At 44.4% G+C, this 24,365-nt stretch overlaps 1 protein-coding gene across 1 annotated transcript in view; it reads right to left on the bottom strand.

Moving 5' to 3' along the window:
- atp1a2a (ATPase Na+/K+ transporting subunit alpha 2a) overlaps window positions 1-24,365 on the bottom strand; it is a 53,555-nt gene that overhangs the window by 24,699 nt on the left and 4,491 nt on the right. Inside the window, exons 4-11 of the mRNA XM_076022006.1 lie at window positions 23,467-23,670; window positions 19,138-19,251; window positions 18,518-18,652; window positions 16,760-16,877; window positions 15,840-16,108; window positions 7,527-7,725; window positions 5,620-5,729; window positions 1,111-1,245 (exon numbers count right to left, since the gene is read on the bottom strand). Coding sequence (XP_075878121.1) covers window positions 1,111-1,245; window positions 5,620-5,729; window positions 7,527-7,725; window positions 15,840-16,108; window positions 16,760-16,877; window positions 18,518-18,652; window positions 19,138-19,251; window positions 23,467-23,670 — 1,284 coding nt within the window. The remainder of the gene's footprint in view (window positions 1-1,110; window positions 1,246-5,619; window positions 5,730-7,526; window positions 7,726-15,839; window positions 16,109-16,759; window positions 16,878-18,517; window positions 18,653-19,137; window positions 19,252-23,466; window positions 23,671-24,365) is intronic.

Consider the following 24,365-nt stretch of genomic DNA (forward strand, 5'->3'; position numbering starts at 1 on the left):
GGTGGCAAACAGACAACTGGACTACAAAGTGTGAAATTGAAGACGCTCCGTCGGGTTTTTGTGGGAGTGTTTTGGTTTCCCCTGAGTCACAAAATTCAAAAAAAAGGGGGGGGGGGGGATGATGGACAACAGACACAAATCACTCAACACACACAAACACACACACACGGCTGCGATACTTTTTTTTTTGTTGTGTCGCAGCCAAAGCACAGCCAGTGGTCCATAGACACTGACTTACAGACACTCTGTACAAGTCTATTGTCTTATCAACATATGAGACTGTGGGTTTATTATAGAGGTGTTAGCGCGTGAAGGTGAGAATCTGCACTCTCCGACCTGATGGAGTGTGTGTGTGTGTGTGTGTGTGTGTGTGTGTGTGGGGGGGGGGGGGCGGGGGGGATGTGGCGTTTCTCTGGGGGACAGACAGCATGTGAATTCTCGCTAAGCTAACTTAGCCTCGACAAAATGATGTGATTGAAAATAAATTCTGTTGGTGCTGCAACACAGTGACATGCGGTCAGGCTCTGAATCCTCCGCTGTCACATAGACCCGTAAACGCTGTCAGTCACGAGCTTCCCGGCACCGCACGTCACAGCCCCCTATGTATATATTAGAGTATGTAAGAATATACATGGAGCAATAAAGGTCTCGCGCCGAGTTATCTGCCAACTTGCACTGCCATTTCTTAGGGATGCCTGCCTGACAGGGGCCTACTATTTTTCCCACTGGACCTTCAATATATATTAGGCAGACTGTGGAACACCAGCATGTGTAGCACATGGGTAATAAAACATGTGATATTGGTGATATTAAGAGAGACAGCAATGGGCTCCAGTCAGTGTGTGTGGCTTCGCTCTGCTCCCATTGATGTGAACAGGAAATGTATCAGTTCAGCCATTTTGACCATAAAACTGTGGAAATTATACAGAAAACGAGTTTATAGAACAGTCAAGTTGCAAAAATCTGACGTGTCACTGCAGCAACAGACTCAGTTTTCAGTGGCTGTGAAATTCTGGTGAATGTGCAAATTGGTGCGCAAACGAGACGTTTGAGGGGGCGTGGCTTGCCATCAGCAGCAGTGTGTTCAGCGACGTCGTCTGGATGTGGTACCTGGTACTTGTTGGTGGAGTTGAAGGGGATCTCGACCACTTTGGGGTTTCGTGCTCTCATGTCGCGGACGCTTCCGCAGCACAGCTCGATGCATTTGAGCAGCGCCGACTCTGACGCGTCTCCAGCCGTGTCCCTCTGAGACACACGCACACACACGCGCACGCACACACACACACACACACACACACACACACACACACACACACACACACACACACACACACACAGAGTGTGAGTACACTGAGAACTAAGCGCTGTCCGCCTGGCTTCCTGTGCTGGCTGCGCGGTGGAGCTGATTAACGCGGCTCCTCGGAGGGCTTCTTTACTTGCATCACTGTCCCTGTTAATGATGCAGGTGGCCAAGAATCATCAGCCGCCTCGCCGCCACTCAAACACAGCCGCATTGTTTCCAGTTCTCTGGAACTGTTTAAGATGCAGGTAACACATGTATTAAAGGCCCAACCTTTCACTTGAGGGTTTCAACTAAAAAAAAAATACTTAAATCCCTAATTGTCTTAGGAGACAGAGAAAAAAGACAAGTCACAGAAGCAGTTTGCAAGTTTCTTCAGGGCATATTTATATGATGTGCCTCATCAGGTCGAAGCAAAAAACAAAACAAAATTAACCAAAAAAAAAAACCTGACCAATGCCTGTTGGCAGTAATCAATAACAATGGGGATGAAGGAATTAAACCTTGGATGAAGAAAATGAACATCAATATATTCAGGACACAGTGAAGCACTTACAAAGCCCCAAACCTGAATTTCCTTTGATGCTTATTATCTGTTTATTTTAAAGAGGTCCTATTATGGCCATTTCCAGTTTTTAGAAATTAATTTTGGTGGTCAGCTTCCAGCAATAAACAAGGTTCGTTTGTCCAAAAGAATCCTAATTTGGGCTGAACAGGCCTGACAAAACAAGTGTCTTGAATGTCTTCTCCCACCCTCCTCTAGCTGCTCCACACCAGGCTCCGCCTTGGAACAGCCCACTCCCTTGTGATTGGCCAGCCACTCACTGCGAGCACCGCTAGCCAGCAGGGAGGATGGCTAAAAGCGCTCATGCAGTTGCAACTTGCTCACATAAAAAAAAAAAAGTTTTCAGAAGTTACTGAGATAATCAGCTCCACTTGTGACATAGAAAGTCAAACAGAATCCAATCCTTTCTTAGCACAACACGGAAAAAGCTGGCCCATCTGTAAAAGCTGTCATTTTTTGTACTTGGTGTGTTAGCTGTCGGGCCAGGGATGCAAGAAAAGAAAAAAGAAAAAAGAAAAAAAGAAACTAGATAAAAAGCTAGTTTGTCAAACTGGGAGCTTCATGAAGCTTTTAGCTGTAGGTTGAAACGATTCTGAAACACTGTTGTTTTGGAAGTGCTTGACTCATTTGCGTGGAAAAAAAAACAAGTGTTTTTGATAACCTGTTTAATGGCTCTCATTAAAAAAAAATCATGAGTCATGTAAGTCATCCCACACTTTCTTAAAAACAATGCAACACTGATTAACCCCGTGCCAAATCTAAAAATCAACCAATTTATTCATTCATGAAAAGCCCCCTCATCCCTCAAACACACACACACACACACACACACACACACACACACACACACACACACACACACACACACACAAGGACACGCACTCCAGAAGGTTTGTCCTTGTTTGTGCTTTTTCATGAATGAATAAATAGACGGAGGGAAATTCCATTCCAGATTTTTCTAACAGCAGATGGAGTCTGCTGGAGTCACAGCAGCAGCAGCAGCAGCAGCGGCGGAGCCTCGGCCTTGGAAGGTCTGTGTGTGAGTGCTGTCAGGACATGTGACTGTTAATGCGGGGATGAAACGTGACATGGGAGGAGCAGAGCGGCTGGAGTGGCAGCAGCGTCTCCTCCTAGCAGACTCAAACCTCTGATCCCTGCCACCCAGAGAATGTCTTGGGGTCGGTGCATTCGCAGCTGCGAGACTGAATTTGTGAGTGACCCGCCCGGCCGGCCGTGTGTGAGCGTAAGCATGTCGGCGCAGGTGGCGGGGGGTGTATTTCTAAAAGAGCATCAGATGTCCTCTCTATGACCGTTGGTATGTGTCGAGAGCAGTGTGCGAAATACGGGGGGGGGGGGCAGGGCCCAGATGCCCCCCGATGAACCCATGAGACCCCCTATAAAGCCTGAAAGCAAATTTAATGGGGTCTCATATTTTTTTCAAAATGCTAAAAAAAATATATATATTATTTTCACTAACAGTCACTAAAATGCCTTTAAGATAACCCTGTCTAATATTCAATGTTAATATGCATGCAGCATGTTAAGGAAACTTAGATTGGTGTGTGTGATTTGCTCGAGCACTTGCTTCATTCTGTCAGACGCCAGGAGCGACAGCCAACCACACATGGAAAAAAAAACATTTCGTTTAATCCAAAATGAACCACAGTGAAATAACGAATAACATCAAATCAAACTCTGGAATTTGGTGCATTCAAATACAATTCTCTTTTCTTCTGCAGACTCAGTGGTGGGTCGTCGGTTGTGGGCCGGCAAGGACAGCAATGTTTTCAATGAATAGGTTGCTTCAGTATCATCTTGTTGGTGTGTCGAAGTTCATGCAGTTTGTTGAACAAACGTGTTGAAGCTCACATGGCGCACTTTTGCTGAAAGTCTTCAAACTTTATTGACTGATCTCTCAACATCGCCTTTTATTCTGGAGTTTCAAATGTATCCGTGATATCAGCTCCCTGCTCTTAATTGTGAACGCAATGCAATGGAATAAAAGTGTTGCTTGACTAGCCTATATTAAGGTCATGTAATGTCTGTTGAAGATATGTGGAATTGCGTGTTTAAGGGGACAGGCCTCTTAACTTTTAACTTCTTCTTTTTTTTTCTCAAGGTGCTCTATTTAAGTTACATCTGACCGTGCTGAGGCTGCTTAAAAAGAAAGACCCAATTTTCTACTATCAAAGTAAAGAGATCAGTGCCCCCGTCCACATATATTGAGGGCAGACGGGCTACACATTGTTATACTAAGATGAACTACAGCCATTCAGAGCAGATGGCACGGCTCGTTGGCAAATAGTGACTGTGAATATAAGCGTGCGCACTCTGACCAAAATGAACCCATACATCAAACCACGGCGCCATAAGACAAAATCATTGGTTCAGCTCAGAACTGAACTCAGTCCTGCTTCGAATGCAATTGTAATGGGCTTTCATCACACTTGAAGATCAGGCATAATATTTAGAATCTACAGGTTTTTGGTCCTGCATCCACCAACACTGACAGATTTACTGAGACTGTGGCATTGAGAACTTTGCTAACCTCAGGCTAAATGTCAGGAGTTGGTTACAATAGTGTGGACTTGAGAGTAAACAATTGCCAGGATAGCACAACTCAGAGGTTGAATCCTCCATCCCCTCTCTCCCTGCCTTTGCCACTCAAATTAGAAACTTTTTTGCAGTAACACCTCTAATTAACAAGTATTGGTGCCCCCCCCCCCACCCCCACCCCCACCCCTCTAATCCCATATGGTGAGCTCATGCTGAGCAGCGCAGTGCCAAGAGTATTCAGTGTTGGGCGAACAGCTGACCTGTCAGACTGAAGCCAAATGTAACATCTGCAGAATGACAAATGAATTAACTTTTTTTTTCACAATAATTTCACACAATCTGCCGATATAGACCAAAGATACTTCATATCTTTCAGCGCTTTCCTTTGAGAGATCATGTTATGCTGCTGTCTTCATGTTTTTGGTCTATTTTTCATCGATATTATCTGCTAAGGTAAGCTAAAGGTTGTAAACTATGTGAATCTTTTATTCTGAGAATGGAGTTTGGAATGTTAATCAAATATAATTTTAATGATAAATGAATTGTCTACTCACCTCTTTTGGTACTATTGCTTATACCTGTAAATTATTGACATGTAATCCACATGCACAGCAGTGGTTCAGCTGGTACTTAGGCCTATTGGGCCTGTTGGGTTTTTTTTTGTCTAAAAATGTTTTTTTGGAATGCTAATGCTGTTATTGCCACTTCTACTTAAATTGTGGGTGTAAATATTTCCTTCAGTCATCCCTAATAGTTATTACAGTTATTCCAATTAGTTCCACTTCCACCAGCCACATTAAAATGTGATACACATAGTTGATACAAATACAAGTCATTAGGGTGGTTTTTCTATCTCAGAATAGTGTAAAAGTTTTGAAAAAATTGCAGATGAGTTGCCCATTTCCATTCTGTAAAACTATCTGCTCTTAGCATAATTGTTTTTCATCTGTGTGTCCTGCAAGAGTCCAGTGGGAAGAACACACACACATCTTATTTCATCCTCACATGAAACAGCCTTGCTTCATCTGAGTGAGACTAAACCCGGCACGGCTCACTGCTTCCAAGGTTGGAGATAATTTATGTGACGCGAGTGTCGGTGTGCAGGTGCTCCTGCTGCTGCTGCTGCTGCTGCTGCTGCTGCTGCTGCTGCTGCTGCTGCTGCTGCGGTGGTGGGCTTGTGTGCGGTGCAGGCACCTACCATCAGGACGGAGAAGCCCTCCTGTCCGGCTTTAAAATCAGCTCGGTTACACAAGCCGGCCACGCGGGACAGAGCGCTCCAAGTGCTCGAGCTCTTGTCAAAACCCAAACCTGAGAGAAAACCACAGGGAACCATGTTAGACCTCTTAGCATGTCGGCTTCATGCATTATGTATGCCGCTGATTTGAAAGGTGGCTCACAGAGAAGCAGTGAATACTTGATGAAATGTTAACTCAGTTTTGATTTTGATTTTTGAATTGAAAACTAATCAGACCAGTGTGTAAAAATTTTAAGGAAGCCTGGTACTTAAGCAAGCCTGCCCGACGTTTGGCGTTTGGCATGTAGGCCACTTGTCAGGCGGCTCCCTTAGAAAATGGTGGTGCAAGATGGCAGCTAAGTGGGAGCAAGACCGTTATTGCACTGTGAATATTCTTATATAGATGGAAATTGTTCTTAGGGGAGAAAAACCGAATTGACTTTTATTGTACTGCGAATATCTACTTTTAATGGGCAGTGCGTTAAGCTTTTACCAATATAAAACACACAAATGAAGGCAAATTTTACACACTGGACTGAAAAAATGGTTTGTTTGGTAAAAAAAACAACCTCATACCTGGGTCTGTACAGGCCTTAAAAACCAGTGTTTGTTTCACTAAGGTCTGTTCCAAGGCGGGAACAGCCAACTCCCATAATTGGCCAGTCACTCACTGTAACACTAGCTAGCGGGGAAGATGGCTATTCTCTCATACAGTGACATTAAAAATATAGTCTGCAGAGGCGTCTCTGGTCAACTTGTAATGTAGAAAGTCCAGCAAAACCAGAACAGAAGAAGTCGGTAGAAATGCAAAAGACAAGTTATCATTTTTCAGAATTGTTGTGCTGGTTGGCACACCAGTAACACAATTACACATGTTGAGGGACTGAAAAAGTTTTTTTTTTTTTCCAGAACAGAATGCCTTTGGATCTGAGGCCGAAAGTAAAGAAAACTAGAAAACTAAATATTTCAAGCCAGTCTACCACTGGTGCTGGGAATGACCCTCACTTGGCTGCCGGGGCCCTGCAATTTTTCATTTCATGTCCTGTGAGTGTCACACTTGTTGTGGGGAAGAAAAAAACCCCAAAAAATAAGCGAATGTGATGGTATCATGAAACCGACTGCAACAGCTGCAGTCGTCAAGCTTGGCAAAGGAGGTGCCCAAGGCTCGCAAACCTGCAGAAGCAGCAAAAAAAGAAAAGAAAAAAAGTGTCCACCAACCCTCCTGAAAAATAAATGTAATGCCTTTTATTTTAGTAGTCTAGCTTCATCTGCTGCTGCTGCTGCTGCTGCTGCTGCTGCTGCTGCTGCTGCTGCTGCTGCTGCTGCTGCTGCTGCTGCTGCTGCCGCCGCTGCCAGTCATGTGACTTCACAAATCCAAATAAAGTGCTCATTGCTCTGCGCTGCCTGATTTCTTCTACCCCCTTCCTTCTTTTTTTTCTCCTATTTGTCTTTTCCTCGTACAAATGTTTTGCTTCTTGTTACTCAAAGCTGCTTTTTGGAAGAAAAAAAAACGTGGGCTCGGCCCTCGGTGCCGTTTTGGTGGGAAGACGGCAAATCCGATTGGTTCTGCAGCAGCAGAAGGGTGAAAAAAGGGGACGCTTGTAGCCGAGAGTCAAGTCGCCCACTGCTGCTCAATTAATCCGAGCGCCAGCGCACACAGAGGTGTTGGGTTGGCAGTGGTGTCAGGATGGCTGGATTTCAGCAGGTGGTCACACACGCGCGCACACACACACACACACACACACACACACTTTCTCTCTCTCTGGATTCGCACACTGTCCTGGATGTCCAAATCTCTCCCTTCCTCTTCTATACCCAGCCCCCACAAACAACCCCCCCACAACCCACTCATCCCACCCAATGGCTCGTACCAGTCTGGTCCTCGGTGGTGTCGGCCTCGTGGATCTGGTTGTCGAACCACATGTGGGCTACGGTCATGCGGTTCTGGGTCAGTGTGCCCGTCTTGTCCGAGCAGATGGTGGAGGTGGAGCCCAGAGTCTCCACGGCCTCCAGGTTCTTCACCAGGCAGTTCTTTTTGGCCATGCGCTTGGCCGTGAGAGTCAGGCACACCTGGGGAAGAGGGAGTGGAGGAGGAATGATTGTTAGTCTCCGACAGGCTGAGAGCATCGATGCGATCAAGTGTTTTTCCGCGGGGGGGAAACGAGGCTTGTCTCTCAGGTATCGAGTGTGCCAGGGGAGATTTCTCCACGGCTGCAAAGGAAGCTCAGCTCAGCTCAGTTCAGCTTCCCCTAAAATGTCAGAAAAATAAATGGTCAAATAAACGAGTCAAATATGTGCTGTTGTGTTTAAAAGTCCATTGTGTTTGGCTCGATTTATGATTTTTTTTTTCCTACCTTAAGAAAGGTTCTCATATATATACTGTCAGAACGTACATAGGACAATAAGGGTCCTTGTGAGTTGCCATCTTTCACTGCCATGTTTCTCAGGAAACCAGCTAAGACAGCACTTTTCATATTTAGGGCACCGTCTGCACGATTCCTTGAATACTGGGCTTCCTATGAGAATGGTTCTAAGGGTAGGAAAGCCAAATGACTTTTATTGTTCTGCACGTATGCACTTGTATTGATGTATTCATAGGCAGTACATGAAGCTTTTACGACTATAAAAATCATAAATTAAGCCAAATTTTACACACCGGACCTTTACATTTCTTACGTCCTGGGTATGACGTTAAACTGCATCCAACCTGGAGAGGGATGGGCGGCGCCAGGTTTAATTGCCCAAGATACACCACATGATGACAACTACAGCTTTACCCATACCGGCTCGGTCGTAGCCCGGGTCAACAAGGGCCGCGCCTACCGTTGGCCACCAGGATGGAGGGGAAATATATACTACTGGAAAACTCTGCAGATTCCACACTAGAGACAATATAGTTGTGGGAACCTGGAATGTACGAACACTAACTGCTGATGGGAAACTCGAAGAGCTAGCCCACGAAATGGACCAATACTGCTGGAATATCTTAGGCATCAGCAAGCTACGTTGGAAAGGATTCGGTGAAACCTCAACCGACGTTGGCCACAAGCTCTATTTGAGCGGCAAGGAGGACAAACACCAGTATGGGGTTGGTTTCCTTGTTCACAATGACATTACGGACACTGTCATGGGCTGCCGGCTAGTCTCAAGCAGACTCATTACCATTTGTATGAGAGCAATCCCATTCAACATCACCATCATTCAGGTCTATGCCCCAACATCCACGTATGAGGAGGAAGATTTTTACGATTTTTACGATAAATTACAAGCAGTCCTAGATCAAACTCCAAAGAAGGACATCATTATTGTACAAGGAGACTGGAATGCAAAGGTTGGAGAAGATGCTTACACCAACTGGAAAGATGCATGTGGTCCATACGGTAACATCAAGACCAACGACAGAGGCCTAAGGCTCTTGGAGTTCGCCAGGTACAACAACCTGTTGCTGGGGAACACACTTGGCCACCATAAGGCCTCCAGACGGTGGACCTGGTACAGCCCCGGTGGAGAGTACCACAACCAGATCGATTACATATTGGTCAAGAAGCAATTCCGTTCAAGCGTTAACACCAGCAGGACACGCAGCTTTCCAAAAGCAGATGTTGGGAGTGACCACGATCTCGTCCTGATGTCTATTCGCCTATGCTTGAAGAAGATCAAAAGCTCCAAGTGCACTCGAATGAAGTTTGATCTGGAAAATCTGCGAGACTCTGAAATAGTAGAAGCCTTCAAGGCAATGATAGGAGGGGGGTTTGCACCACTGCTCATCCTAGGCACGGAAGAAATTGTTGTCAATAGCATGACCACCACGCTGAACACAGTCATCACCGAAAAAGCCACTGAGATCCTTGGCAAACTCCGCCCAAAGTAGAAACCTTGGGTCACAAATGAACTTCTGGACTCATGTGACAAGCGGAGAGCCCTAAAGAAGAGTAAGAACTCACCTGAAGGATCTGATGCTTATAGAGAAATCGACAACAGCATCAAAAAGGCATGCAGTCAGCAAAAAAGAACTGGATTGAGGGAAAGTGCCAGGAAATAGAGAGCAGCCTGAATGCCAACAACAACACCAAGAAGGCATATCAAACTGTTAAAGAGCTAACAAGAGCAAAACAGACCAGAGTCGCTGCAATACAGAGCAAGACCGGTGAATGCCTAGGGGAAGAACAGAAGATCTTGGACATGTGGACAGAATACTGCTCTGAGCTCTACAACCACACGGCAAGTGGAGATCCAAAAGTCCTGACATGTCCTCAATCCACGGAGGATGATGAAAAGATCCCCATCCAAGCAGCCATAGTGGACAACATCCCAGCAGAGCTCATGCAAGCAGGGGGAGAATCCATGATCGACACCCTCACCATCCTGTGCAACAAAATATGGCAGAGTGGTGAATGGCCTACATCATGGACCCAGTCACTCATCATCACACTTCCGAAAAAAGGCAATCTTCAGCTGTGCCAAAACTATCGGACAATCAGTCTTATTAGCCATCCCAGCAAAGTCCTTCTGAAGATACTACTAAATAGGTTAAAACCTCAAGCTGAAATGATTATAGCTGAAGAACAGGCTGGATTTAGGGCAGGGCGGAGCACCACAGAACAGATGTTCAACCTGAGGATTATCTGTGAGAGATACCTGCAGCATCAACAACACCTTTACCACATGTTCATAGACTTCAAAAAAGCCTTTGATCGGGTATGGCATGCTGCACTGTGGGCGACCATGAGGAATTATAACATCACCCCTAACCTTGTCAGAGTCATTCAATACCGGTACAATAAAGCTACCAGTGCAGTTCTATACAACGGAGCTATTGGAGACTGGTTCAGGACAACAAGTGGAGTGCGCCAAGGATGCCTTCTCTCTCCCATTCTCTTCAACATGCGTATCATGGCGGATGCCCTGGCAGGCCATGAAGGAACTGTCAGCATAGGAGGCAGACCAATCACCAACCTCTGTTTTGCAGATGACATTGATGGGCTAGCTGGAGATGAAAAAGAACTTTCCAGCTTAGTTGAGGGGCTTGACACCACCTCCCGAGCCTATGGAATGGAAATCCATGCTGAGAAAAAAAAAAATGATGACCAACAACAACAAAGGCATCCGCTCAGACATCAAAGTCAATGGACAGGTTCTGGACAGGCCCTGGTGTCCAGCTTCAAATATCTCGGAGCAATTGTGTCTGATGAAGGATCCAAACGGGAAGTCCTTGCCAGGATTGCTCAAACAACTGCTGCACTGGCAAAACTCAAGCCCAGATGGAAGGACAAAAACATCAGTCTTGCATCAAAGGTGAGACTACTGCGCTCACTGGTCATATCAATCTTCTTATATGCTTGTGAAACCTGGACCCTTACAGCAGAGCTAAAGAAGAGAATAAAGAGCATGGAGATGAGATGCTACAGAAGACTCATGGGTGTCTCCTACACTCAACATGTCACAAACGAGGAAGTTCGGCAAAAGATCAGCCAAGCCATCGGCCCACATGATGACCTGCTCTCCACTGTCATGAAGCGCAAAATGAGGTGGTACACATCACCAGATCCTCAGGCCTTGCGAAGACCATCCTTCAAGGCACCGTACAAGGTGGCAGGAGACGAGGGAGGCAGAAGAAAAGATGGGAAGATTAAATCGGAGAATGGACTCACTTGAAACTCAGTGAGGCAATGAGAGCTGCAGAGGACAGAGAGGGATGGAGAGAGCTGGTCAGCAGATCACCTGTGGTGCCCCAACGACCCTCCGGGGTTATGGGATAGGTACAGGTACAGGTCTAAAAAATGCATTAGAATGAGTTTAACCGTGAGACGAGTTTGTTCAGAATCAGAAACGTATCTCAGATAAGACTTTCTTCTTGTGTTCCCGTGCGTCTCAGTCTATTAAAGCCCATTTAAATTGAGCTTCACTGGATTTCGATGGAGCAGCGTTTAATGGTTTCTGTCACTGTGGTGAAACTAGACGCTCATTGGGTAAATTGCTGTGTGTAATCCCACCCCTGGGACGCTCAGCTCCGCTGGGAGTCGATGGAGGAGGGCGTGAACCTGGGCTGTCAACCTTTTGATTGACAGTTGGCTGGAAATCTGCACACAAAGACGGCAGGAAAGTTTAGAGCGCAGTTAGTCCCTCTCTGGATTTAGTTGCAGAGGACCGGCTGCTCATTTAGTCCTATTTGCTTTTCAATTTCAATGAATAACACTGCAAATAAAACACAACCATTGCCCTCTTGCTTCACTAGTCACACTTGTTTATTATAGTTATTTAATATAGTTGTGTCTGCTTGTTTATTAATTTGTACTGTAGGCAAAAGAGGCAATAAGACAACAGACCCACAAGTAAATACAAATAAATTGTATTTTCAAATGGACAAATTGGGTGTCCATTTGAAAATGAGCTTCATCTCTTTGAATCATCGCAATCAGCTGCCACTGGAGTGTGTGTGTGTGTGTGTGTGTCCACGGTTGGCTGGTTAACAGAAGGTGCACAAGAACAAAAAAGAAAAAAGAAAAAGAGCAGAAAAAGACACCTCCCATATGCTTCAAAAGGTTCACGCAGACAAGTAAATTTAAAGTGACCGCGCGGCATGAACGCAGCACAAAAGACAGCGAGCATCTCTGCACACACAACTCATGGCTGCGGTGTAGAGGCAAAATAAAAGAACGGGGGCAGCGGAAGTTAATTTACTTTCTGAGAGCAGCAAAATGTCGACTGATGCCATTTCAAATGCCAGCTGGCAACCGTCTCGGCTGCCGCGCTGTTGTTTATTGTTGCGGAGAAAGTGAGATGCACTTCAACATTTAAGCTCCTCCAACAGGCGGCAATAAATCACCCACTGCGCTGCGCTCAGCGCCGTCGTTAAAGCTACAGCTAACGTTGACCGCGGCTCTGATTAGAGTTTGGAGAGGCACAGGTGCAGCTAATAACACTGACGATGGCAGAGTCTCATTCAGGGGAGGCCAAGAAAGTGGAGCCAGCCGGCACCACATCAAGGCTCTGGGCTTAAAGCAGCGCTAATCGCTATGTCAATTAGACAATTAATCACTTTTTTTTGGGGGGGGGGGCAAATCGTGATGCATCAACTGGTCAAAGAAACACATAAAGCCTAAAAGAATCTCAACAAAGCTCTGTGTTTTCTTTATTTGTTAAAAAATGTTTCCCCCTACTCATTATTCTCACTTCTCAGGGCCGATTAAGGAACATCAAGCTAATTTCCAGCAGCACTAGGCAGCTTGTGTCGAAAACAAAAAAACAGTATGTTGATAGGGCAGCCAGTGAGGAAATGGGTGTAGATTAAGATCAGTGTGACAATAGTATTAGCCTTGGACAAGTAGGACCCTTAATCCATGTGGTGCTGCAGTCAAGCAATGTTGGATCAAAGAGTTTAAGGGTGCAGTGTGTCGAATTGGTCAAGATTCATTGGCAAAATCTTAATATCCAACCATTTTCAATACTCGCTTTCTCCTGTGTTCAGGGTTACAGGAAAATCTTAATATTCTACCTGTAAACATATTGGTGTAAGCGAATAGTCACTGTGTCTGTGGAGGTTCTCAGTCCTCGAGGTCATCTTAAAGGAGAAGGGTTAAGTTAGGGCAACTGGACTTGTTCGTGTGATCTTGAAAACATTTCACCCCTCCTCCAAAAGGCTCCTTCAGTTCTGGAAGCTATTTGGAGGAGAGGGGAAACATCTTCAAGATCACAAGAACAAGCCCAGTTGCCCTAACTTAACCCTTCGTATCGTATAGTATCATATCGTAGAGTCACTTTAAAATAAAAGTCAGTCATTCAGTTTTCCTTCCCTTGGTTCCTTAACACATACAGTAGATACATACATGGCAAGGGTCATCAACCCAGATTTACGATTAATCTTTCGCCCCCCCATGGTGACTGTTGGTACGCCTGGCAAGCGTTCACTACTGCTTAATTTACAGTAGCATGTCAAGCTTGATTTTTCAGCTATTTTGGTGGAAGACATTCTGAAAAAAAATCATCTTAAATTTTTGGAGTAACCATTGGAAAAAATATCAATGTAATCTATGCATTTGAGTGGCAGAGTAAACAAAGAGGACATTAAGCTAATTAAGTTATTGCAGGAAAAAATATCTTTGTATTTAGTCATGAGCATTGGTGTTTATGCTGCCGCTAATACGTTGAAAAGAGGAAGCCTGGACCTCTCCGCAACCAATACCGTAGAACGGTATAGATTTTTTACATGAACCTTTCCATCCTTATTTATTACCTATATTAGTATTACTATAATGCTAAGCAGGCCACCATAGTTCATTGGCAAGATCACTGTTTCCCCCTTTTTTCTTTTTTTACCAATTGCCCTTTTAATGTGATTTCTTGAACGAAGAGTATAAGACATTCTTGCAGGTCTGTGGTTGCACAGATACGCTTCAAATACCATGTTCTTTGTTGGCAGTAAGAAATAATGAGGTTAGAGATATTTTGAATCCTTACAGCATCGAAGGAATAACTGATGAGAGAAGGAACCTAATGTGTCAATCAGATTCATTTCTACATTGTGGGGAAACACATTTTGTACAATGCTTGACTGTCACCTAGCCATGACATCAAACTCAAGATGAGTGCTGCCAAAATTTCATGCCATGCGTCTCAATCAATACGCGTTGTCATCTTTTGAATCCACATGTTGAACTTTAACGCGTCTCCACTAACTATCCTGCGCTCAGGCCGCAGCAGGGCTGGAGGCTGCCCAGGCTGTTACACAGTCCAAAGGTGGAGAAGACCTCGCCAGCTCATCACGTGGCTAATACTTTCAGATAAACAAGCGCACGTTATCACAGCTGAGGTTATTGTTGGAATCAGACATTTAACGTCTTGCATCATTGCATATTGTGCTATTGTATTTGTAACATTACATTTATATGTTGGAATTATTACATTAAGTTGAATGTATAAATGTATTGAATGTTGCTATATGTAGTGCTTCGGTGTATATTTGATGATCATGATCAGTGCCTTGGGGGTGTTGAAAAACTTCCTTTGCGACCCTCATAGAGTTTGCGACCCATCCAGTCACAGGGATGGGAACTTGTGACCTCAGCTTGTCTTCAGGCAAAATGGACCATTTGGGTCACGGCCAAATAAGGACCTGCTTCCTCATTCACAAACAATGACATTAACACCCAGCAACTGAAGGGGGAAGAATGGACAGCCAATCAAAGGATGACACTTGAGAAGGAGTCAGATTGTTTGTCTTTGCATTTAGGAACTTTCTTGGGAGGAAGTTGTCAGTCTGCCTCCGGCGACGGCCAGGACCCGACTCCAGAGATCTCTCTATCAGATCTCTGTAACAAATCTCTTGTTCTGCTTTTCACTAAAACTTCATAAGATTTTCCTTGTCTTCTTTTCTTCATTAAACGAACATGCGGTTTGGTAGCAGGATATTAGATAAAGGAACCAAACCACCATTAATTAAGTAACACCAATCAACCTGTATGTGTGAAGACGAGGTGCGCCGCGAGAAGCAACGCAGGAAGGTTAAGACCATAAAATCTCCACCAAAGGAAGGATCCCACTGAGCGAGACAACTTTTCAAATTTTTACAGGTATAATAAAATATTAATATATAGAGGTCAGCACCTCCTGCGACCCTTAGCGTGAGTGGTGGTGATATGAATGAAATAATAGGAGGGAAAGCAGCACCTTTTTCTCAGTTTATAGGTCCAGTGTGTAAAATTTAATGATTTATGATTTTTGTATCGGTGCAATAAATACATTAAGAAAAGTGAACGATAAAAGGCATTTGGTTTTCCTACCATAAGAATGGTTCTCATTTATATATATAAGAATAGAAATAAATCCAGGGTCTTGTCTCAGTAAGTTGCGATCTTGCACTATTTCTAAGGAAGCCTGTTGTGGACAATCCAGGTTTCCTGACAGCGCGTTTCATATGTAGGGTGAACACTCGCTTCCTCAAATAAACCATGGAAGAAGGTGGACATGGTATCCAGGTTTGTGTGCGCAGGCGTAGTTCACTGGTAAGTTTGGGAGAGGACGGGGGAATGAAAGAGCAGTTTCCTCTAAAATACTCTAAATATTACACACTTAACCTTTACACTAGAAGCAGCTTGAACATTCAAGAACACTACTGTGAAAGCAAAGAATATCAAAGTCCAGCTGCACAATCAGTCAAGCAATGTAAGAAACATCACACGACTCACGGTGACGGTCGCCAGCAGTCCCTCGGGCACGTTGGCCACAATGATGCCGATGAGGAAGATGACGGCCTCCAGCCAGCTGTAGCCCAGGATGAGGGACAAGATGAAGAAAGACACTCCGAGGAAGACGGCCACGGCCGTGATGATGTGGATAAAGTGCTCGATTTCAATGTTGATGGGCGTGCGGCGGACTTTGAGCTCCGATGCCAGGGTGGCAATCCGACCCATCACTGTTAGGTCACCTGTGGCTATGACGATGCCACGGGCTGTGCCTGGGAGGGGGAGGAAGAGAGAGGGAGGGGGGTGCTTCAGTATTCAATCAGTCGCAGTTCACCAATCTGAACATGTGTGAGGATTTTTGATGACTGGTGTGTGGGAAGTGAAGAGGTGAACAGTCAAACAGTCAAAACATGCATTTACTTATTTTATACCATTTCCTTCATTCTGTCATGCCACAACTGCCATTTGCAGGCATGATTACCCACAGAGTTAAACTAAACCTATTTAGATATCATTTAAAAAAATAAAATGCATCCTTTCTTAGAATATAGTAATCCCCCACCAAAGTGAAAATCACCGTCTTACATGCTGTATATTAAGCATGTCAACTGATAAAAGACCTACATTTTCACATAACAGTCCCACTGAGATTGAAATCGGCCTCAGTGATGACTGACAGCAGCTAAACTACCAACTAATCCCCACCGTTTGGCGCTGATTAGAGGCTGCACAATGAACCTCAGGATGGGATGGCAGTGCTGTTCAGTTTAATCGGGCCACTGAGCGAGTGTTACGAGTGGGGGACAATGCCAAAAGATGTTAATCTCCAGATGGCAACCAGAGGAGTAGGCGAAGGGGGGGGGAGAAAAAACATCCATTCCAGGGTGATAAGACACAGTCTTGTCCAGATGTGGCCTACTGACCCTCGACGCAGTTGGTGGAAAAGAAACAGATGTTGCGGGTCTCCAGTGGATTGTCGTGTGTGAACTCTGGCGAGCGAGTCTGTGGCTCTGATTCTCCAGTCAGGGAGGAGTTGTCCACCTTCACAGGGACAGCGAGGGGAAGCAAGTGTTAGTCATCTGGCAGCAGATATTCTCTCCATATTCTCTTCAGTGTCTCATTATTTAAACATTGTCCTCATGTTTGTCCATGGACAACACCATTCATCCCAAACGCACCTTGAAAATTCCAGTGGAGCGAACGTGATATGAAGACTCCACAAACATTGTATGACATTTTGTGAACTGCCAACTGTACATTGAATATTAAATCCCAGTCAAACTGTGCAACAAAATAGTCTGGCTAAGCAAGGGATCTTTCAAAGACAGATCTACGGCAGTCTGACAGCATTTGCAAAATGTACGGTGTAGGTAGTGACCTTTTGAGAGCCAAAGAAAATTGGTTGAGACGAGACCTTTCACTTTAGTCATGATGGTCTATGGTAGAAGACTCATTGCTGGACATAAAACACAGGAGTGCGTGTGCAGCTACATGTCTGACAGCTCAATGGGAAGTGAAGCAGCCGGCTGGACATTCGCATATTGGTTTATTAAGTATTTTATTGGTTTAAATGACAGCAACACTATCTTAATATAATAACAGACATTTCCAAAAAGAGAGGGGCCAAAGTTTGGTTAGCTAACCATGAAGAAATGAGACCTTAATTCTATTTGGCCTTTTTTTTTGTGTGTGTGACTCACAAAACGTTTGTCTAATCTATTTCAAAGCATTTTTAATGGCCTTTCTAATAAAAAATGTTTTCTTTTACTTTCTGCCTGTGAAACGTTTAATCTGTCGCCTCAGGTAAATTAATTAGGACTCTTTTTTTCTTAGGAAGACAATCATGGTTCTTTAAAAATCATTTTTACAAATTATTTTGCATGACAACTCTTAAATTGTGAATGATCTTCAGTCGTGTCAAGGTGAACCGTGTACACTACCAATTTCTCATTAATACGCTGTATTGGTCATGATACCTGACATTTTTACACAAGCTATAAAAATACCATGCATCCATCCTATATACCCACTTACTCCTTGAACTCAGTCACCCAGTGATGCCACATGGAAAGATAAACCAACACACACCCATTCACACTCACACACACACACACCTCCGGTCAGAGTTCCCAACTCAGCTAACATGCAAGGTTTTTTGGAGTGTGGGAGGAGGTCAAAGAACCTGGAGAAAACCAGCGAAGACACTGGGAGAACATGCAAACTCTCCACATAAAAGGCCTGGGAATCGAACCTTCTTGCTGTGAGGTGACAGCGCTAAGATAACCACTGCATGAATGTGATGCAAAGACTTTGGTTTCCTGGACGCCGCCCTGTGGGGTCATGGGAATAGGATCGCAGGATCGCTAGTTGGCACCGTCTATAGTCGAAACTACGAAGGTTTCTGATCAACTTCGAACCTCGTACATTCGTTCTTGATTAGTGAAAACTTTCTTGGCAAATGCTTTCTCTTTGGTCCATCTTGCGCCGGGCTTGCTTTAAATATAACTTTAACAATTTTCCAAGCGTGAGAAAATAGCTAAAAATATAATTGAAACATGTCTTCGAAAATAAGGAGTAAACAGCTCATCAAATTCTGCTTCTGTAAACCCCCCCCATGGACCTCCAAGGGCCCTCTCTCCCTCCCTCTCTCCCTCCGTCCTCCTTCTCTCTCTTGTCCATACCTTGCATCCGCTGGAGGAGATCACTCGAAGGTCAGCTGGGATGCGGTCTCCCCCTTTGATCTCCACCAGGTCTCCCTGCACCACAAGCTCGGCATTGATCTGAAGCTTCTCCCCCTCCCGGATCACCAGTGCTTGCTGGCACAGGCCAAAAGGGGGAGAAAGAAGCAAGGAAAGGGGGAAAAGGGAGTATGAGGAAGAGGTGAAGTGGGTTTGGGAACAGAAAGAGGATTTAGTCAGAGGAGGGCGAGAGAAAAAAAAGAGAGGAGGGTGTGATAACAGTAGAGGCCAGGGGGAGTATGTTGTGTGAATGGGAGCGATAGAGAGAGCAAAAGAGAGGAAAAGTGTAGGTTGGGGAAAGGAGACGGGGAGGAAAGAAGTGAAAAAACAGCCTAAACAGATTAAAGAATTAGGAAATCGAAGTGCTGGAGGTGGATAACATGAGGGGACTTTTTAGTCAAACACATTCACAATCCAAATTTGGCTCCAGAATGCATTCTTCCTTTGTGCGAGCTTATTGGGTTTCTAGTCAAGTGAGTGTCTAAGCTCTACTCCAGGGACGGTTTATTGATTCCACAGGCTTCTGAGACGACACAGAAAACACAGACAGCACGTGGGCTCACCTGTGGCACCATTTTCTTGAAGGAGTCCATGATTCGAGAGCTCTTGGCCTCTTGGAAGTAGGAGAAACAGCCGGTGATGATGACCACAGCAGCCAGCACCACACCCAGATACAGCTGAAACAGGGTGAGATGGTATAATTCATTTGGGGGGGGGGTGTGAAGTTCAGCAGGTTTAAGGTGCAAAAAAGGGGATATTTTAGAACCCCAGAAGAGAACTGTGAAAGTAAACTCTCAAATAGTTTGCAGTTTATGGGTTCTGCCCATCGACTGCACACAAAGACAGACAGAGCTTCCAGTTTCAAAAAGGAGGCCAATGCGAATCTACCAAAAACCTGTGTTCTATCATTGGGCCAGTAGGGGCTGATTAAAAATGTTTGCAAAAAGTGCTTGGCAAGCTGTCAGTACAGGGAAGTACATGAAATTTCCTCCTCTACAAACTTGTTTAAATTTTTTGTTGGTCTAAGTCAATAGTGGATAATACTAACAGTAATATGTAAGTAGGCCCTCATGTTCATTTTGTTTGATTTGGAGTAATTTCGGGTATTGATTTGCTCAGCCCCAGTATTGAGTGTTTGCGAAGCAGAAACGATATTGCGACACCAAGTGGACACATTTAGAACGGCACTTTCCTTCACTGATAAATTGCAGTTTTTATATTTTGCAAAATCATCTTGCGGTTTGCGGGCCGGATCAGGCCCGCAAACTGTTTTCTTCCGGCCCGCGGGCCGTATGTTTGACACCCCTGCTCTAAATGAACCACAAACTAATGATGGTGCTAAATGTGAAGCCAATCTCTAGGCTTTCAAGCCAGTGTTGGCTAACCAGTGGGTGACGTCATCATGACTACACCCTTTTTCAATACACAGTCAATGGTTTTGCTGAGAAGACTGCGTCTATTGACGGACACAGTCGTTAGGGTGTTACAGCGCGTTCGTAATACCTTGCGACTGCATTTACAAATACCCATTATGCCCCCTGATGCACCAGCGGAACCATAAAACATTGTGGATGTGGATGACGCATGCGGCCACTTATACAAGCCTTCACAACCATCTGCAATAAAAGGACTCACTGTGTTTTATCATAGTGCATTTGTGATCACACAGACCAGTGTGGCACTCTCAATGCATTACACTAACAATGAAATATTATATGGGAGATGCATTATCATTGATGCATCCAAATGTACTTCGATTTACTGATTACATACACTGACAACTTCCCATAGTGGAAGGTTTCCTCTTGCATGCTGAAAGTTCCTGCCAGTTAGAGCTAAAGTGCTGGGAAATTCTTTCTCTAACAATAATGTACGTGTCTTGAACTCACCAGTGAGTTGAGCAGTGATGAGAAAGGTCAGTTCTTTTCTTTTTTATTCTGTTGTTTGTGATGTTACAAAGGGGCACTGACACTCAAAACGCCCCAGTTGGAGGTCTTTAGGGGATGGTCAATTATTTAAGGTTGATGGTCCTGGATAAAAACAATGAATCTTTATTCTTATTTAACAGAAAGTCATTACTTGTTATGAGCCCATCAAAGATCCCGGAAAAAAACTAACCATCATAAGATCTAGGGAAATTTCCAGTTTCCTAAAAGTAATGTGTGCCTATCCCACATTCACGGAAAGTGTGAATTTGCATCTCGCTATCTTGCCACCTTGTCACATCTGGGTTTTTTCATAGCTCAAAAACTGGCTTGCGCTCTTATCTGTGAAGCCACCAAGACACACTTTCTGACAGGAGTCTGGCACAGCAGACAAACAGGTGCGATAATGCACAGGAACGCCAGGCACATTTTTTTATTTTACTTTCCCAAAATGTTTTCTGTCTTTAGCCGTGAAATAACTTTTCACGTCCCTCTGTTCTGCTCTGGCTGCGGCAAACAAAGAGCAGCAAGCAGTTTGGATGAAGGCATCATCAAGCCTCCGCGTTGTGCTTCCTGGTCTCCCACAGAAAAACAACATTTCTACACCCTGGAAAGTTTGTTGGAAGGTGCTGCCTTCGTTCCGCAGTAACGACTGTTTTGTTTTTGCTTTTTTTCCATGCATGACTGTTTTTTGTTTTCTTTTGGTGGGGTTTTACCCTTTCAGTAAAAAGAAAAAAAAAAAAAAAGCAATCTTATGCAGCAGGATGTACATTTGTCGCCCCAGAAACTCTGCAGTCAGTGTTTACAAGATTCACCTCTTTGCAGTTTAAACTCTACGCTACGTTTTGGACTCTTTTGTTTTTTGTTTTTGTTTTCCAGCTTTACACGCTGGATAAACTTCTTACCACTCGGGAAGAAGCGGGTATTTTAAATGGATGGATGCATACATTTCTTACCATGCTGGTAGGAATAAAAATGTACTGAATATTTTGCTAACTCAAAAAAATGAACTTCATTCACGAATTTCTCCTGTATAGATCTATAAAGTATCAATCTATCTATCTATATCTATCTATCTATCTATCTATCCATCCATCCATCCATCCATCTATCTATCTATCTATCTATCTATCTATCTATCTATCTATCTATCTATCTATCTATCTATCTATCTATCTATCTATCATTAATGGAATCTAACTATCTGTGAAACTCAGGGTCGCAGAGGAATTGAACTGACTTGTGAAATAAACGAATCAGTCAGACAATAAGCAAACATGTGCGCGTGTACATTGGTACAAAAAAAAAAAAATGGCGTGTTCTTTTTTGTTGGATTTTCTTTTTTTTTTTTTATCTCGATTAACTGCTTGTTCATTATGCAAAGTCTCAAAGAGCCGAAGCTGCAGGCAGTCGGTCGCTTTGAAGGAGCTCACCAGAGCAGCCAGCTGCACATCTTTAGCGCTGAATGTAAGAGATTAAATCATGTGGAGATTAACGTTATCACGTGTGTGCATGTGCGTGCCTATCTACTGTTTATTATTGTATAGCATGCAAAGGCTCAGTACAGTCTGGAGACCTTCGGCTGGTGATTGCATAATGACTTGGAGCCATAAATTGCAGGGGGAATCGCTGCTGCTCTGCCAGCGGTTGGTCGCAACACCTTTTCCTCGCAAATACCACAAATGACGGCAATGAGGGCAGGCGGGCATTATGTAAACTACAACTATTATTATAATTTTACCGACGTTATTATTAATAATATTATTGTTGATATTATTGTTATATATCATAATGGTATAGTGTCACATTTCTGCCCTCCATTTTTTGGTTTGTATTCTATTCTATTCTATTGTATTCTATTATATTATCCATCTAATTTCAATTTACCACTTATTTCTGAACCCAGGGTTGCGGGGGTGGGCTGGAGCCCATACCAGCTGTCAGGGTGAAGGCAGGGTGACACCATGGACAAGTCACCAGGTCATCGCAGGGCCACAGAGAGACAAACAACTATTTGCTCTCACACACACACACCTACAGACAATTTAGAGTTCCCAGTTCTCCTCACATGCATGTTTTTGGACTGTGGGAGAAAACTGGAGAACCCCCGAGAGAACCCACGCAACATACGATTCCACACAGGGAGATCCCAGGCCGGGAATCGAACCCGCAACCTTTTAACCGACGCCGTGCGGAAGCAGTTAGCACTGTGACGGCTAAGAAGGTTGTGGGTTCGGTTCCTAGGTCTGGGGCCTTTCTCTGTGGTTGTTTGCATGCTGCTGCGTGGCTCTCTCTCCAGGTTCTCCAGGTCCTCCAGCCTCCTCCCACATTCCAACATTCATTCAACAGGCACGTGAGGGAAATTGTGAACTATGAGTTTGCAGTGCTAGTGCAATTTTTTTTGTTTGTGTTTCTCTGTGGCCCTGTAATAAACTGGCATTTATTCTAAATATTCTGAGCAAGTGATCAGTTACTCTTTTTTTTTTTCTTTTTTTTTTTAAAGAGACCCAACTGGCCTACATCCTGAGTAGCTAATATATTTACTGTTGATAAATGACCTTACTTAAAACAGAACATACCTTTAATGTGTGTATTCTTTATGTATTCATTTTATTTATCTATTGGGTTTTACAAATGGCCCTGCGATGAACTGGCGACTTGTCCAGGGTGTCACCCTGCCTTCGCCCTAAGACAGCTGGGAGAGGCTCCAGCAGACCCCTGTGACCCTGAATAGGAATAAGCGGGTATAGAATGAATGAATGAATGGGTTTTACAATGGGTGCCCCTGTACTTCAATCTGGACCAAAAAAAAAAAAAAGACTAAAAGCACTGTGTGCGCGCACGTGCGTGCGTGCGTGCTCAGCATATAAATACACTGTACCTGCTGCACCTCCTTGCAAAACTGAGTGTGATTAATATGCGCCGTGTGCACCGGAATGTGCGTGTGGTTCACCAGCAGTTTCTCACGTTGTCATTGGGCGCCTCGTCCTCGGTGGCCACCTGGATCCCGTAGGCCAGGAAGCAGAGGGTGGCTCCGGTCCAGAGCAGAATGGAGAAGCCACCGAACAGCTGGCGACAGAACTTGACCCACTCCGGTGTGGTGGGTGGAGGGGTGAGTGCGTTGGGCCCGTCCCTCGCCAGGATCTCCACGGCTCTGGCGTTGGTCAGACCCTGAAGGAGGAAAGTGGTTCTTTATGAAGTGAAGCAAATGTCTCTCTGCCTGTGGCCGCAATCTCAATCCGACAGCGCAGAACGTTTTTCAATGGCAGCTTAAATGAGGGACAATTGGGTTTCTGTCACATGGTTATGACGTGCAAAGTTGGCGCGAATCCAGATGGAGAGCAGGAAGTAGAAATAAGGAGATTCAGTAAATGGAAGAAATTGTTGAGGAGAGTCCACATTAGAGTCAGTTTCAAGATGTCAAAAACCCAGTTAGCGCGCTTGCTAATGTACGATGACTTGGTCTGATGACTTGGTCGCTGCAGACACGTAGATCAACCTTAGCATTAGCAGACTCCGCTCCTAATGCTAATACACAGACGTCGGTTGAAATCCACTTTTTACAGCGTCGTTTACTCCTCTCACCTTTGTGAACAACAACAACAATACAGAACTCTTGGAACTTGGCTGGAGCGATGGAAGCAACACTAAACTATGCACAACATCTGCATTTTTTCTGTTCCCCAGCAACAACCTACCTATGTGATCTCACCTGAAAACCACTTATTTTACCGGTCCGGACTCAGGACATCAGGCCGCCCTGCCTGAACAAGTGCAATAACCTAGGTGACTTTTCTCAGCTGAGCGTCAACACTGCACAACTAGACGTACTTGATCGATTTCCTTCCACTTATTTTACGCCTAAT

Source organism: Nelusetta ayraudi, unplaced genomic scaffold (genome assembly GCF_046127955.1).
Source record: "Nelusetta ayraudi isolate G7.1 ecotype Tasmania unplaced genomic scaffold, CSIRO-AGI_Nayr_v1 ptg000011l, whole genome shotgun sequence".
NCBI classification, from domain to species: Eukaryota; Metazoa; Chordata; class Actinopteri; order Tetraodontiformes; family Monacanthidae; genus Nelusetta; species Nelusetta ayraudi.